General features: G+C 41.5%; 3 protein-coding genes and 1 long non-coding RNA gene across 8 annotated transcripts; 1 reads left to right on the top strand and 3 right to left on the bottom strand.

The window, feature by feature from the left end:
* Positions 1-40: 40 nt before the first annotated feature.
* Positions 41-8,074, bottom strand: Dnapol-alpha73 (DNA polymerase alpha subunit B). 5 transcript variants are annotated; one of them, XM_076811271.1, is made up of 7 exons: positions 7,947-8,074; positions 7,364-7,583; positions 7,222-7,273; positions 2,150-2,250; positions 803-1,600; positions 518-733; positions 41-457 (listed from the first exon to the last, which is right to left on the bottom strand). In XM_076811271.1, the coding sequence occupies exons 1-7, from the start codon at positions 8,023-8,025 to the stop codon at positions 139-141; spliced, it is 1,785 nt and encodes a 594-aa protein (XP_076667386.1). In that variant the 5' UTR covers positions 8,026-8,074; the 3' UTR covers positions 41-138. The 5 variants fall into 5 exon arrangements, with proteins under 5 accessions (XP_076667386.1, XP_076667389.1, XP_076667387.1 ...); XM_076811274.1 differs by lacking the exons at positions 7,222-7,273; positions 7,364-7,583 and having other exon boundaries at positions 7,947-8,060; XM_076811272.1 differs by lacking the exons at positions 7,222-7,273; positions 7,364-7,583; positions 7,947-8,074 and adding an exon at positions 4,770-5,106 and having other exon boundaries at positions 2,150-2,246.
* LOC143368510 (uncharacterized) lies at positions 7,222-8,533 on the top strand. Its single transcript, XR_013085246.1, has 2 exons — positions 7,222-7,275; positions 7,366-8,533. It is a non-coding gene; the product is annotated as an uncharacterized LOC143368510 (long non-coding RNA).
* Dppiii (dipeptidyl peptidase 3) lies at positions 8,330-11,100 on the bottom strand. The gene is made up of 4 exons (XM_076811261.1): positions 10,961-11,100; positions 10,574-10,868; positions 8,752-10,501; positions 8,330-8,671 (listed from the first exon to the last, which is right to left on the bottom strand). The coding sequence occupies exons 2-4, from the start codon at positions 10,847-10,849 to the stop codon at positions 8,520-8,522; spliced, it is 2,178 nt and encodes a 725-aa protein (XP_076667376.1). The 5' UTR covers positions 10,850-10,868; positions 10,961-11,100; the 3' UTR covers positions 8,330-8,519.
* Positions 11,101-11,730: 630 nt separating this feature from the next.
* Positions 11,731-13,215, bottom strand: LOC143368500 (DNA repair protein RAD51 homolog A). The gene is made up of 2 exons (XM_076811297.1): positions 13,041-13,215; positions 11,731-12,946 (listed from the first exon to the last, which is right to left on the bottom strand). The coding sequence occupies exons 1-2, from the start codon at positions 13,128-13,130 to the stop codon at positions 12,011-12,013; spliced, it is 1,026 nt and encodes a 341-aa protein (XP_076667412.1). The 5' UTR covers positions 13,131-13,215; the 3' UTR covers positions 11,731-12,010.
* Positions 13,216-13,710: the final 495 nt, after the last annotated feature.

The following is a 13,710-nucleotide window of genomic DNA, read 5'->3' as shown; positions in this document are numbered from 1 at the left end:
CGCTATCGGCGAAAACAGCGAGAAATTAAAAACCATCAACTACCCAACGTTTCCCTTTATTAACATCATGTTTGGATTTCGACGCAAGACAAATAAAATCACATAGCAAAGTAGGTAAAAAATACAGAAGATAAATTTTCAGACTTTTCCGATCTCACAGGACACACTGTTCGGGTCCCACTTGCCATTACTGGCCGGTCGTATGAGCAATTTTGCGTAGATGTATTTCTGCAATCGCTCTGGGTTTAAGACGAGACAGTCGTTCACTGCCTTGCAGTAGTACTTAATGTCGGAGGGTAAAATCATTACGTGAGGCTGCTGTTCAAAGCAGGCGTACTTCTTCCAGAGCGTCGTGTCGAAATTCAAGCCCGGGAATGGTGGGTACAGGGGATAGAAGGTAGCTTGGGACAATACATGATCGGCCAAACGGCCGAGTCTGTCCATGCCAGGCGTGTTCCTGAAAAAAAGGGGAGCTCGTTACATCGAAATTCCGTCTACGTACAGTGTTCACACTTACGACACTTCTTGTTGTCCCAGGTGCCTGACGATATCGACCGAAGTTACTCCTATGCGCAGCCCCTCCACATTTATTATACAAGGATCTGGCATCGAATGCAGATTCGTGACATTCGATCCAATTTTGCTTGCGTATATAGCGAACTCTGGCGTGGGAAAGATCGCGTCGTGGTGCACGTCGCGATTGGAGGATACTAACACGACCCGCGTGGACTTCCTGAACCCCATAGAATTATTATAGGAGGATATTAAAAATCACTGATAGCTAATGTAACTGAATATGTACCCTTGCAAACATCGCATCACCCTCGACAGAATTTTATCAAACAGATCCTGGTAGGTATCTTTCAAAGTGCAGTTCTTGATCTCCGGATGGGTGTACTCTGCGATTGGGCCAACCAGTATCAAGATATTCGGCTCTTCCTCCGCGACGCGTTCCATGAGGTCCCATAACGGTTGGTAATTCAAATTGTCGGACGGTGTGAACGGACCGACCGCAACGTACACTTTCAAATCCGCCGATAAGTTCGGGCTCTCAGCCAGCGGCGCGTACCCCTTCACGAACAATTCTTTCGCCATCAGAGCGCTGCCCGCGGTGTTGACGCCTTCCACCGCGACTATCTGCCCCGGGAACACCGAGTAACGCTTGATCCCGCTGAGATCGAGGCGCACCACAGGGGCGTTATTATCGCCTTTGGATCTTCTGCAGCCTTCCAGCATCACGATCTTGCTGCCGGTCGATTTATCGATGGTGGTAGATATCCTGCCCCAGGTTCTAAACGCCAGTTGACTCACGGACAGCACGTTCTTCACGTAACGCACATTAGAATTACTGGGGCCTCCCGCTTCGTTCCAAATGTGACACAGTCGTTCGCCAAAACTTTCGCAACTGCCGGTAAGGACGGCTCCTTGTTTGGACAGCATTTCGTACATGTATACCACATCCTTGGGCACGTGAGGATTATCAGAATTAGCGATCGATACGTCGTGCTTGCTTGGCTTGCTCCAGGCCTGTGTATCTGGACCGAAGTATAGGAGAACTTTGCCTCTAACGGTCGTGCTTGGGGCGCGATTGGGCACGTTTCTGTAATAACGATATTACAAACGTATTAAACGAACGAATTCCTCGTGGAATCGACTGATACACGCGTAAGAAGAGTAACAAGGGAGTCACAAGTTTGTAGGCTGAATGGGGAAAAAGAAAAACTTTCGAGAGGAAAGGGGTCGTTCTTAAATTACGTAAGGCTTTTAAGGGAGGGACTCGGGAATTTCTTATGTTTTCTTAGGAGGGGAGAGGGTCGGGTAGCGGCTTACGTAATATTTTTAACCTAAATTTCAATAAATACAAATTCTATCATTAATATTCGAAAAAAATAATTTTGGTTTAAATCTCCCGAAATTGAGTTACATGAATTATATAAACATTTAAAAGAATTGTAATAACTGAAAAAATGCAATGTAAAACATATTAAGTAAGGACGTGACGGGGAGGAGGGGGGTTGGAATATAAAATCTTACGAATTCTTATACTGGAGCAGGGGGTAATAAATCGCCAAAATTATCCTTACGTAATTTAAGGGCGGGCAGAAAACATATTGGGAAGCCCTTTAGTCAAGCAATGATAAATGCTTACACTTTCGAAATGTACGTAGATGGGCTAAACGTCTGATCCACAGCGCGGATTTTGTTATTGTTCCCCGTGTCTATTAGCGGGCTCCTCGCTCTCTTGGCTTGCTTGAAAACAGAAGAGAGAAAAACACAAACGAAATAAAATATTCCAATGTAGAATTAACGAGGCGATTTTCGTTGGAAGGGAAATGTCACTGGAATGTATTTCTTGTACAACGTCCCCGAGAGAAGAACAGACCACCGTAGACGAGTATGTATCTAGTCACGAGATCAAGCAAAACGTGCACCACATTCATACTCGTCTATGGAATCATCTGTTTCACGAGGTCCTCGGTTTCGTACGTTGACAGCGAGTTTTCAGGGAAGCGAGAAGTTTCCAGCGATTCCCGTGATCGTCGGCTGAAGTTGCGATGCCTCGTCCCGAACGTGCTTAATGAGTGTGGATCTAGTCACAACTCGATCATCTGTGCACTAGACCTTCACTCATTTGGCAAATTCAGGCAACTCTCCTTTTCTTCTCATCCTCCCGGCCCGTCATCTGTTCCTCTGCACGACGAGCCCACATCGCGTCGCGCAGCGTCGCCGCGTTCCGAATGACCGGGATTTCGCGGAAAAACACGACGAGTAGACGCAGCAAAAGATTTCAAGTCGATAACGTTACCGACGGAGAAACGCATAGTTACATTGGATAGCTGCCGCGTTCAGGAGGGAATGCAACGAGAAGGGTTAACTGTTGTTAACCTGACGGTTCTTCCCGCTCGCTTTATTACGTATTATTTCAATCAAGTTCAGGCTATTTCTTGTCGCTTCGCGTTCGATACTATCGCGTTAAATTAAATTCAAGCTCCGTTTGGTAACGCACGACCGGTTTGTTCGTAAAATTTCAAATCGCATTTCAGTTGCATCCCACGATTATTTGTAGAACTTCGTATGAGAAGATATTAATTAAGCAGAAATATGTATATGTTATAATTGCACTCGCGGAATGTACGTTACATAAGCAATACTCGGCCCGAACGTTAAGAAGAGGATGCGAACACATTGGGGGATTCATTCGAACGATACTTGCTATACCACATCGTGTAAAACTTTGGGTCGATCACCGAGCTCTAGGCTCACCGCTTCTCCCTTTCCCCTCTCCCCTCTTTTCCTCGACGAATACACAACTACGAGTCGGGAGAGACTATTTCTCCTCCAATCCCTCTCTCCGCGAACTAATCCGCCCCTGGGCAATCTTTCGCCCCACTGTTCGCAAAGATACCGTGGGAAATAACACGGAGCTTTTACCAGATACAGTTGTAACGCCACAGAATAATCCGTTGGCGTTCGTCTCGCTTTTACGTACGAGCAGTGGTTTCTTTCTTTTATTTTTTTCTTATTTCTTATACATGGAGATGGCTCGAATTTCTCGCACAAAACGCGCAAGGAGGATGGAGAATGAAATTAAAGTAGAGGGAGAGAGAGAGAACTCGGGCACTGTCGGTTGTTGGTCAATTGCAGCTAATTGGTAGACGTGAGCAGCTCCCTAAGGAACCGATCTTTCGACCGAGCGATACTTAAGAAAGCACAGGCTTAAGCATAAATGCAATAATGTCGGCAATTTAGAAACAGATTTTACATTCTTGAACGCGAAATCAGTTGTCCGATACGAGAGCGAAACTGTATTATACACGATATTAAAAAGAAATACAGCCTAATCGAGCCCCCCCCTCTCTCTCTCTCCAACACTGGCCCATTTAACACTATCTGGTAAAAAAGAATTTCACAGATCGATTTTAATTATGCTGAAATTCGCACACGTGTGCCAAGTAAATCAAAGCAAACTGTAATGCAAACAAAATACCGGATTGTAGACGATTGCACGCGCGGCCTTAAGAGAATCGTATCGCATACAACGCGCACGCACACTACGCAGTCATGCGTTCACATATCCGTATACGCATGGCCATGCACAGAATATTACACAGTGCGAAATTATATGTTAGCGCCAACAAGTCGAGAAATATTGAACCGAGAACTTATCGCGGCGTGCCTTCAAGTTATTCGGTAAACAGATAGTACTACCTTCGCGCGAGAGACTTCGAGCGCATCTAAAAAGAAACGGGCGAACGACAGCGAAAAAAGCATGCGACATAGCCGAAGCAACAGGTTGTAGCGACGCGACGCTCAGGACTCGATGAACGGTCGACGACATTCCCGCGCGCGCGCGCGTGCGCACACAGACAAATGCGAGCAGCAGATATTCCATCTCTTTCTCTCGCACGGCATACTCTGCTCTCGCTCGCACGCGGGCGACACGAATGTTAATGTATTTATCGTCTGGCTACTATGCGTTTAACGCGAGCTAGCTGCGTTCGCGCGATCTTGAGGAAAGATGAAAAGAAGAGAACTTTACCCGAAGCGGAGCACATTCCCGTTCCTACGAGCTCGATCTCGCACGAATTCACACGACGAACGCGCGATTACTTTCATCGTACCGATTCGAAAGTGCAGAGACGACGAAGGAAACCGAAACGCAGAACAGCAGCAACGGGCAACAGCCAGTAGTAATAGCAACAGGTCGTTGCGACGCGAGGCGCTGTATGATTGGTGGAATGACTTTCGAGTATGAAATTCACTCAAACCGAATTCCATGATGGCCGACGCTCCGCTCGACCGTTTCAAGATGTAATGCACCACGTCGTACACTCCCCCCGGCGCGATATGCAGCATCGCGCACGAAACCATTTGCTACGTCACAACAGCGAAATATCACAATTTACTGATTGCGCGAACAATATGTAAAATCCACAAAACGAGCCGGCGAACCGCTCGACGGTACACTCCGGATCCGCGTGACGCGCTGACAGACAAGTCGGTGGCGTCGTCGATCCGACGCCATCGAGATTATTCGATCGTGTTCAACGATCTTTCGAAAATATTAATGTCGATTCGTCACACGAAAGCGGAGCCTCCGTTGCACGGCCAGCGATCTATACCCTTATAACTTATAACTCGAAAACCGTACCGCAAGCACGCGAAGGAAACAACGCTTTGTTCGGAAATGCTGTGAGAGAGCGCGCGCGCACACGCGCGCGTCAGGATGATAATGGAGTCTGGGTCCTTGAAAACTGAAATCGTACCCTTTGAAGAAATCTGGTCAGTTCTCTTGGATGGAAGGAGAACCCCTCTCTACGCGATACGGGCAGGCACGCTGTCTTTTTTCCACCAATAGGAATGAATCCGACTATTCCCCACCACGGAAGAGTGTCCTTTGTGGGAGACTACGGGCGATAGGGGAGGGGATAATGGCGGCGATCTACCTGGACGATTTTTGTGGCGGGAATTACGGTGCCTCGACAAGATTCTACACAACAACGACGCTTCCCTTCGGGATGAGAAACCACCTGCCGGGGGAATCGCGATGAATTTCACTCGTATACACTGCAAGCGTTCAACGTCGAAAGTAAGGCTGCCGAGATGCAGCTCGATATTCTGCTTTCCGCTACAGGCGGCGTATCCATTGATACCGTGTAGTTGCAATTCCGTTAGAATTTGTAAATGTTTTGCAATGAGGTAATCGTACTTGCTAAATAGAAGGGAAATAGGTATATACTATAAACCATGGTAGAACACGAACACGTTCTGTGGCGTGTTCAAAATGCATCGACAATGCCTTTTCGCTTTCAAGAACACCTTTCGGGGTTCAGGTATAAAAGATACCTGAGACTAGAAAGTTTCAGCAACGGCTGAAATACCGTTATTTTGAAGTGAAAGTTACAGGAAAATTGCTTGGAAATGTTTTGAAATATATGGATTTTTTTTAAGTCTAACAGGCATAAAGAATAACAACAATCTGCGATTGCGAAGATTTTTAAGGGATTCAAATTTTAACTAACATTGAGCCAAGGACGACAAAGGAAGTGGAATTCGTAAAATTATAAGCAGAAAATATTAACTCCTTATTCATTAACAATTATGTACAGCTTATTATAGCCATATTTATATAATTAAAGAAATTTCCACTGCATGTTCAACGAACAATTAAAAATCACTTTAACAGAAAAGCTATTTAAAGAGTGGTAAAAGTAGGAGACCATCTTTTTCGGATTTATAGAATTTTGTTAAACGGAAACCTGAATGTTCTACAAAGAATTAGATCCACAGGTAGAGGCGACCTTACGTCATTGCTACTATAGACCATAGATCGACCATAAAGAATGTGGGACAGTGTTGCCAAAGCAACGTAAATCATTGCAATGCCAAGGTTGAGGTTCCACGTAAAATGTATCCTTGTTCTATCCACATGTTACTGCACTTTTGCATCGTTTTTCAAAAGGCAAAGAGTAATTTGGCATTTTCAGGTTATGATTAAATTATTCAAAATCTCTGTTTTTCTCCTACTATCGAACACGCGTAAAAAAAAATTCTAGTCGATCTTAAGTATATTTGACAGATTAACGATCAAAGTATAATATATTTCGGGTTATAATATCATCTGCATAAATCTTGACTCCGTATTAGATCCATATTCACGAGGCAAACTTCGAAGATAAATACTTCGAACGACATGAAAGTATTACGGTTTTAAAAAAATTACGACGCGCGATAAAGTTAAACTAAAAGCGTATAAAGTAAAAACACTTTTACGAGGAAATTCGATCGCCCGTAATAGATTTTAGTTGTATTGCCCATAAAGAACGAGTAGTTTCATAAATCTGGCAACAATGCCGAAAGGCCATTACAGGGGTGGAGACCTTTCCCTCTTGAAAAAGAGAATAAGGGGAACAAGCGGCTTTTGAAATCATCAAAATAGCCCGCTCAAAGTTCGGCAATGGGTCGAATAGACGATAAATACGAGGTCTTGGCATCAATTCGAATTAAAAAATATACATGTGTCGAAATCTTAATCACTTAATCATTCTCCCATCTTTTTTGCAACAAACTATGTGTATAAACATTTTTAGTCATAGTATATCGAAAGAATAAAAATATTTAAAAATGTACAAGTGTTTCAAAGAAAACACTTGTTAATTGTTATTAGAAAGAAATGAAAACACACAGGAAAAGTAATTTATAACTAAATTAGAGATTTACCTTTAACGTAGAAGGTTGTTGTCCGGTGTTATATATGTCCAAAACACTGTCACTGTTGCAACGGTACATAACAAATACATGTAAGGAAAATGTTAAAATGTAAAAAGTTATTCAACTTGATTTTAACTACAGCAAAGGATACAGGACTTCTTGGTTCGTTGATGCATTGATTTGCATATTCGATGCTGCATCAGCCACCACTTCTATAGAAACATCCTTGCTTTTCTTTAATTCTTCTTCTTCCATTTTATTAAGATTCTCTAGTGTTGGATCGATATTTAGAGACTGTGGAATAGTGAAAGCTACCCATGTTTCCACAAATGTGTCTTCGTCGATGCCATAAGTACGGCAAAGCTGAAGGCCTGATTGAGAATATTTTGTGCCAACGTTAATCAAACGAGAAGATACCACTGTCCAGTTTTATATATTCTATTGAATCTTGTTTTAAACTACATTTGATACTCGAATGACACTGAATCATTTTTCAGGATAAGGTTATATAGAATAGTTAACTATCATTAATATGCCTTAACATGTATTTGCAAAAATACACGCGATGGTAAAATGACCGGCAACGATGAAACACAATATGTATTAAATAATTGAGGTGTTCCAACTTGTCGCAACTTTTAATCGACGCGAAAATTGACAAAATCGAGCACATTAGATATCGAACTCTTTCACAATTATAATGTTATAAATAATTGATTGTGTCAGAAACTTACATCTACCAACAACAGCTTCATCGGGAACATCACAACCCAAATTGCAGAAGCACGAAATCAACGACTCTTCCGACACCATGTTGCTCGGCGGACTACGTTCTTCACGGTTTTCCCGCCAATTCGCCGAATAACAGACATGCGCAATATTGCAACCACTTGTTACATTTCACGCGTATATGAAAATTTATAAACGAACTAATAGCACTATCTGCGGGATAATCATTGAATAGTACACATGTTACTTTTAAAATATTTATACTTCTATTAAATGTACAAAGAAATGTAGAAAAATCGAGCATATATTTTTTAGCGGAATTTATTACACTTTAGTTATTTAGAACTAGTAATAGTGGATAAATTTTAGATTTACGAGACACGTAGTGTACAATGTAAATTAAATGGGTATTTATTTCGTATAAAACAATCATTCGTTCAAAACGTATTAGAAAAACAATAAATGATTATGCTTACAAAGTATGTTTATGCTATTTATACATATATACATACATATGCATATATATCATAGCGCACAAAATTCGAATAGTAATAATGGTAGCTTTACTGATATTTTACTTAATCATCTTCAAGTGAAAAATGTTGCTTATCTTTTTCCCAAAGATCAATAAGAGTTTGCGAAGTATTGACGGAAGGGAATCTTTCCACCCAGGACCGAATCAATCCAGCGAAATTTGGCTCATAGTTTTTCAATTCTACTGCGTTTTCACCTGTTCCGATGGTAACAGAATTAGTATAATCGGCAAAAGTCTTACACTGAATAGAACTAATTAATTATTTAAATACAGACCATTCACAACCGTGTTCGATTGCACAAATATCTTTCGAGGCTCTTTATGAGCTAGAACCAGATCTCTCCAATGTGCCCATGGATGTGGTCCTGTTTCAGGTACTTCACTGTATTTTTCGTACATCTTTTTGGCCGCTTCGATATCCCCTGTACTTTTATAAACTTGTAATTTAGTTAAGAACTCTCCAATTGCTTTCTTGCCAACAGTCAGAATTTTAGACCTATCTACAGACAATAATAAACTTTTCCCTTCCTCCGCTTCGGTAACATTAACGAAATCCTCGCCAGCTTCTATGCAAACTCTAAGTAAAACGTATCTCGCCTGAGAATGAGCTTGCAGCCATTTCTTAGTAGATGGTTGATAAACTTCTAAGGCCTTCGCGCAGCCATTCCACAACAGGGATAACCAATTCACATATATTATATCATCTGCTTTAGAGCCTTCGTGCCCAAATATACTCAATATATTTTTCTCTAAACATAGATAGAGTCCAACCGCTTCTGCCCTACATTCTTCGTAAGAAGATCCCATTGGACCGAACTTCGAATCGTACGTTTCGCCCGGCAAGAAGAATTTATCTACCACTTCCCCGGTCAAAGGGTTTTTCACCTCTCCTTTATTAAAATTATACGAATCAGGTCCCAACTGTTTCAACACTTTACCCGTTCCATGACCCAGGAGCTCGTGCAAACCGACTTGCACTTCGAAACTAGCAACTCTGTAAGTATTCATCAGATTCTGATCCTGTTTGGATAAAAATGGTATCACGTCCAATTTCAAATTCGCAGGGATCACGTTACCCAATGAAACATTCTTAAATCCCTCGGATTGTCTAATCTCATCATAATTGGGAATATTTATACCTGCAGGAATACCAGATCCAGAGAATGTCAAAACATCTAATGATGTGAAATCGGGTCTCAAGAATTCATCCTTCTCGAACTCTTTACCCCAAGGAAGCTTAGGTATCAACGTCTCCGCTTCGCGCACCAAAGTGGCGAACTTTTCAGACATCTCTTTATTCACCATCGCGACAAACCCTTCAAATTCCCCTCTCTGTCCATCAGGATCTCTATAAGTTTCGATGAAACCGATATAAGTTTCAACAACTGGTCCTCTGTCTTTGATCCAAAACCGAGAACCATCTTTATGATCTTCCAGAGATCCTGTACTAAAGTGATCTATATATTTATTCAGCATATTCTTCTGAGTCTCGTTCGCTGCGTATTTTATTGCTTTCTGTAGATTATCGACGACTGGAACCAAAAGCTTGCCATAGTCTCCTCTCGTAATTTTGAACTTAGCATTTTTAAAGACTTCTTCCGATAATGTGATCTTCGGATCGCTGTCAGTTTTCACAGAAGCTAGTCTGATTTCGTATGTATCCATACCGCCTACAGCTTTATTCACCGTCTTAAAACATCTTGCATTGTAAGATTCTAATCCTTTCTCTTGCATAAACTCGGTAACCAGATCCGCATCGTTCTTCGTACAATTAGCAGAGAAGTATGTTGTGACGCCTTTATCGCCCAGTCCCAAAGATTTCAATTTGTCTTCTATCGAATACATCACATTCTGAATTTTATTCCAAATATCTTCGATGTCCTCGGGCTTGGTTTTATAAGCCTTCGAAACTCTTAATATGGTTCCGAATTTATCTTTCGGCATGTTGGGTATTATTTTACTATCGCCAAACGATATGTAATTACCAGCGTTCGCCAAGATCCCACAAGTGTATACTAAAAAAGCCTGAAACACGTAATTACTTTAATAGATCGACGAATACTTTTAAGAAACGAAAGGCCGCCGCCGTTCACTTACAGTAAATTCATCTTCGCTAACACCAGCTTCGAGCGCAGATTTTTTCAATTCATCTACCGCTTCGGATACAAAGATTTTATGTAAAATAGCAAATATTAATGGCGATTCGGGGGAAGTTTGTATAAATACGATAAGACTGCCATTCCATGCAGCCTGACTTAAATAATGCGCATATAACTTTTCGTTTGCCGTTAAAGCGTTGAATGCAGTTCCGCATTCTAAGGAAATCACCGGTTGATTGTTTGGCAAAGTATATAAGAAAGTATCGTCGCTCATGTTTCCGTGGAAATGTACACTGGAATACAAAATCGTAACTTCACTTAATATATCCGTTGAACGCGATTCAACTTATTATGTAAATTCTTTTACGGGTGTGAATAAATGCACTACTTTCTAAACGAATAAGTCTACAAAACGTGTTTCAGGTTAACGGGTTTTATAAGAAGCATGTCAGCAAATAAGTGAGATTAGACTTCTGCATACATGTATAGGTATACGTGTACTTATGTATGTATGCATTTAAATTTTACAGTTGCACAGATCACACACGGCATATAACCCACCACGAATTGAATTTTTTTTTCAAGCGCTTAATATTTCTATTTGCCAGGAGAATTGATTCGATATTCTTTGTCTGAAATTGAATACCGCACGAAAAAGGCTGTGGGAAATACCGAAGTACTTTCTTAGAAACGATTCTTTGTTGACGAAAAGTCCGCATGTATAAATTAAACATTGTAATTTACAGTAAAAGAAAGTAACACACACGATCAAACAGCTACTTGTAATCGAAGAAACATCTTTCGTATACTATATGCCTTAAGCGCCTATTTAGCATACAACACCTTTGTGTTCCATAAAACGTAGGAATTAAATGCCAAAGTTTCCTAGGCACTGCTAGATACCCTAGTTCTTAAACTAGTAAAGAATCTAAACTTTACCGTGACGATTGACGAATGCGAAACGAACAACGCTGCAACTGCGATTCCTTAATTCATTTCGCGCACAAAAACGTCCGTTTTACATATCTTATCTTTAATTTTATCGACTCTTATCGTACGTTGATATTCGCCACACCCGACTTGGCTTAAAAATCCCCCCACCCCCCTCTGTAAACAAATCCTAATTAATGACGAAATAAATTCCACGCATTTAAGAAACTATAAAAATTATCGCGTTTTATTTTTTACAATTTATATAGAAGAATTTTAATTTTTAACATACAGGAATTGTTTAGTATTCCTCTTCTTTTCTTCCATCACACTTCCTAATATGGTATGTGGTATTTATACTAAGCTTAACATTAGATTTGTGAAGACTTAATCGATACTTTTGGGTAATAAAATAATCTTTCTTATTCTAACAGAGTCATGTACAAGTTGGAAATAAGTCTGTACCTTTTATAGATAAAAATATACGGAGAGGATTAATGTAACATTATTCCTTGACATCCCCAATCCCATCCGCATTTATAGCAAACATCGCTTCACTTTCCGGCAAACAAGGCGAATCGTAAATCTTGCATATCCTAGTTTCCCCCCTGCCTTTACGCAAGTATAGCCTTGTCGTGCTAGCATGTGCTATAATATTTCCACCGATTGGCTTTTTCTGATCTCCTCCAAACATGCTCGCAGCCCCGTCGACCTGCGCCACTACTTGGTTGGTTATAACAACAGCGACGCCGTGTTCGTCGGCTACTCTAAGTAGCATTCTTAAGAACCTAGCTAAATGCATCTGCCTGGCGGCTAATTCTCCTCTTCCGGAGTAATCAGTTCTGTACAAGCTCATCGCGCTGTCTATTATCAACAGCGCGTATCTGGATTCTGTCATCATAGCGCTAGCCTGAATTAGTAATTGGGTCTGGTGATCTGTATTGTAAGCTCTGGCGCAAGCCACGTTATCTAAAACAGAATCGCCCGCGATCTTATATCTTTCTGCGACGGAAATCAATCTTTCAGGCCTGAAGGTTCCTTCTGTATCAATGTAGAGGCATTTCCCTTCTGCGCCACCCATGTCTATAGGTAGCTGGCAATTGACTGCGAGCGTGTGACACAATTGAGTTTTTCCTGTTCTGAATTCCCCGAAAATCTCCGTGATGGAACCAGTTTCTATACCGCCACCTAACAATCTGTCTAATTCGCTAGAACCAGTAGTGACGTAAACAATGTTCGCTCGGGTCTGATGAATTTCGGTGGCACTTTTGAAGCCCATCACAACTAATTTCGAAGCTTCCTGCAGAATCTTGTCCGCTTTGGCCTCGCTAATGCCTTTGATGGTGATTAAGTGCTTCTTCGGGCAATATGCCACAGCTTCTACGGTGTAGAAACCGGCTTCCTCCAGTTTCTTTATATCTCCTGCTGTTATGCCATTTCTCTGAACGAAAGACAGTCGTTAAATACATTACTCTGATCGAATTGTAAAAAAGTTTAATCAGAAGAATGCAAGAAAGGTTAAAAAGTAAACTTACTTCGAGAGTTTTTATTAATTTCGCTTGTGGGTTAATTTCCTCGAAATCTTCGTCACCCTGAAGGGTGGCTGTGGTCGCCGTAGCCGTCATTTTTATTTTAATTAAAACGTATTATGCGTGACAGATTGAAAACGCGAATATCAACGAACATACAGCAAGTATGAATTTGGCGCCATTTCACGTCATTTGCTGTGACAGGGAAAGGCAGAAATCTCGTACATACGCAGGTAGCTCAACTAGCGGTGGGGGACGTCACGCATGCGCGCGACAGCGCCGCGACGTCAACCAATCAACGCCAAGGTGGGAAACGAACGGCGCCACCGTCAAGTCAAAAAAAGCTAGCCAAGCCAGGCCAACCAGCGTCGACAACCGATTCCGTGGCGCTACGCAATCCCTTCTGCTATATGTGTAAAGCCAGCGTAAAGGTGGTAAACGCTTGTTAAGTAAGAAATCGATATCCGAGAGGAAATGTAACGACGAATAGGAATTTATCTTATTATTAATAATTCTCCGATTGGTTTAAAGTGTTGCTTTCGTTGTATTGATATTCTAAAATCCTCGTTCAGCAAGCAGAGTGCCTTAGCGCTCCACGGGCATCAACCTGCGCTCAAATTTCTCACGAGGAAGTCAGAATTATCCGGAACTATCCTTTATATTTTTTTATTATAAC

This window comes from Andrena cerasifolii, chromosome 4 (genome assembly GCF_050908995.1).
Source record: "Andrena cerasifolii isolate SP2316 chromosome 4, iyAndCera1_principal, whole genome shotgun sequence".
In the NCBI taxonomy this organism is placed as follows: domain Eukaryota; kingdom Metazoa; phylum Arthropoda; class Insecta; order Hymenoptera; family Andrenidae; genus Andrena; species Andrena cerasifolii.
This window is presented reverse-complemented; position numbering and strand designations above follow the sequence as displayed.

Coding starts and splice junctions, on each gene's coding strand:
- Dnapol-alpha73 (XM_076811271.1), bottom strand. CDS start 8,025: ATGGTGTCGGAAGAGTCGTTGATTTCGTGCTTCTGCAATTTGGGTTGT. Junction 1,601..2,149: donor TCTACGTACATTTCGAAAGT/GTAAGCATTTAT, acceptor TCGTTATTACAG/AAACGTGCCCAATCGCGCCC. Junction 458..517: donor CTGGGACAACAAGAAGTGTC/GTAAGTGTGAAC, acceptor CCTTTTTTTCAG/GAACACGCCTGGCATGGACA.
- Dppiii (XM_076811261.1), bottom strand. CDS start 10,849: ATGAGCGACGATACTTTCTTATATACTTTGCCAAACAATCAACCGGTG. Junction 10,502..10,573: donor TTAGCGAAGATGAATTTACT/GTAAGTGAACGG, acceptor TACGTGTTTCAG/GCTTTTTTAGTATACACTTG. Junction 8,672..8,751: donor ATCGAACACGGTTGTGAATG/GTCTGTATTTAA, acceptor CCATCGGAACAG/GTGAAAACGCAGTAGAATTG.
- LOC143368500 (XM_076811297.1), bottom strand. CDS start 13,130: ATGACGGCTACGGCGACCACAGCCACCCTTCAGGGTGACGAAGATTTC. Junction 12,947..13,040: donor AATTAATAAAAACTCTCGAA/GTAAGTTTACTT, acceptor TCTTTCGTTCAG/AGAAATGGCATAACAGCAGG.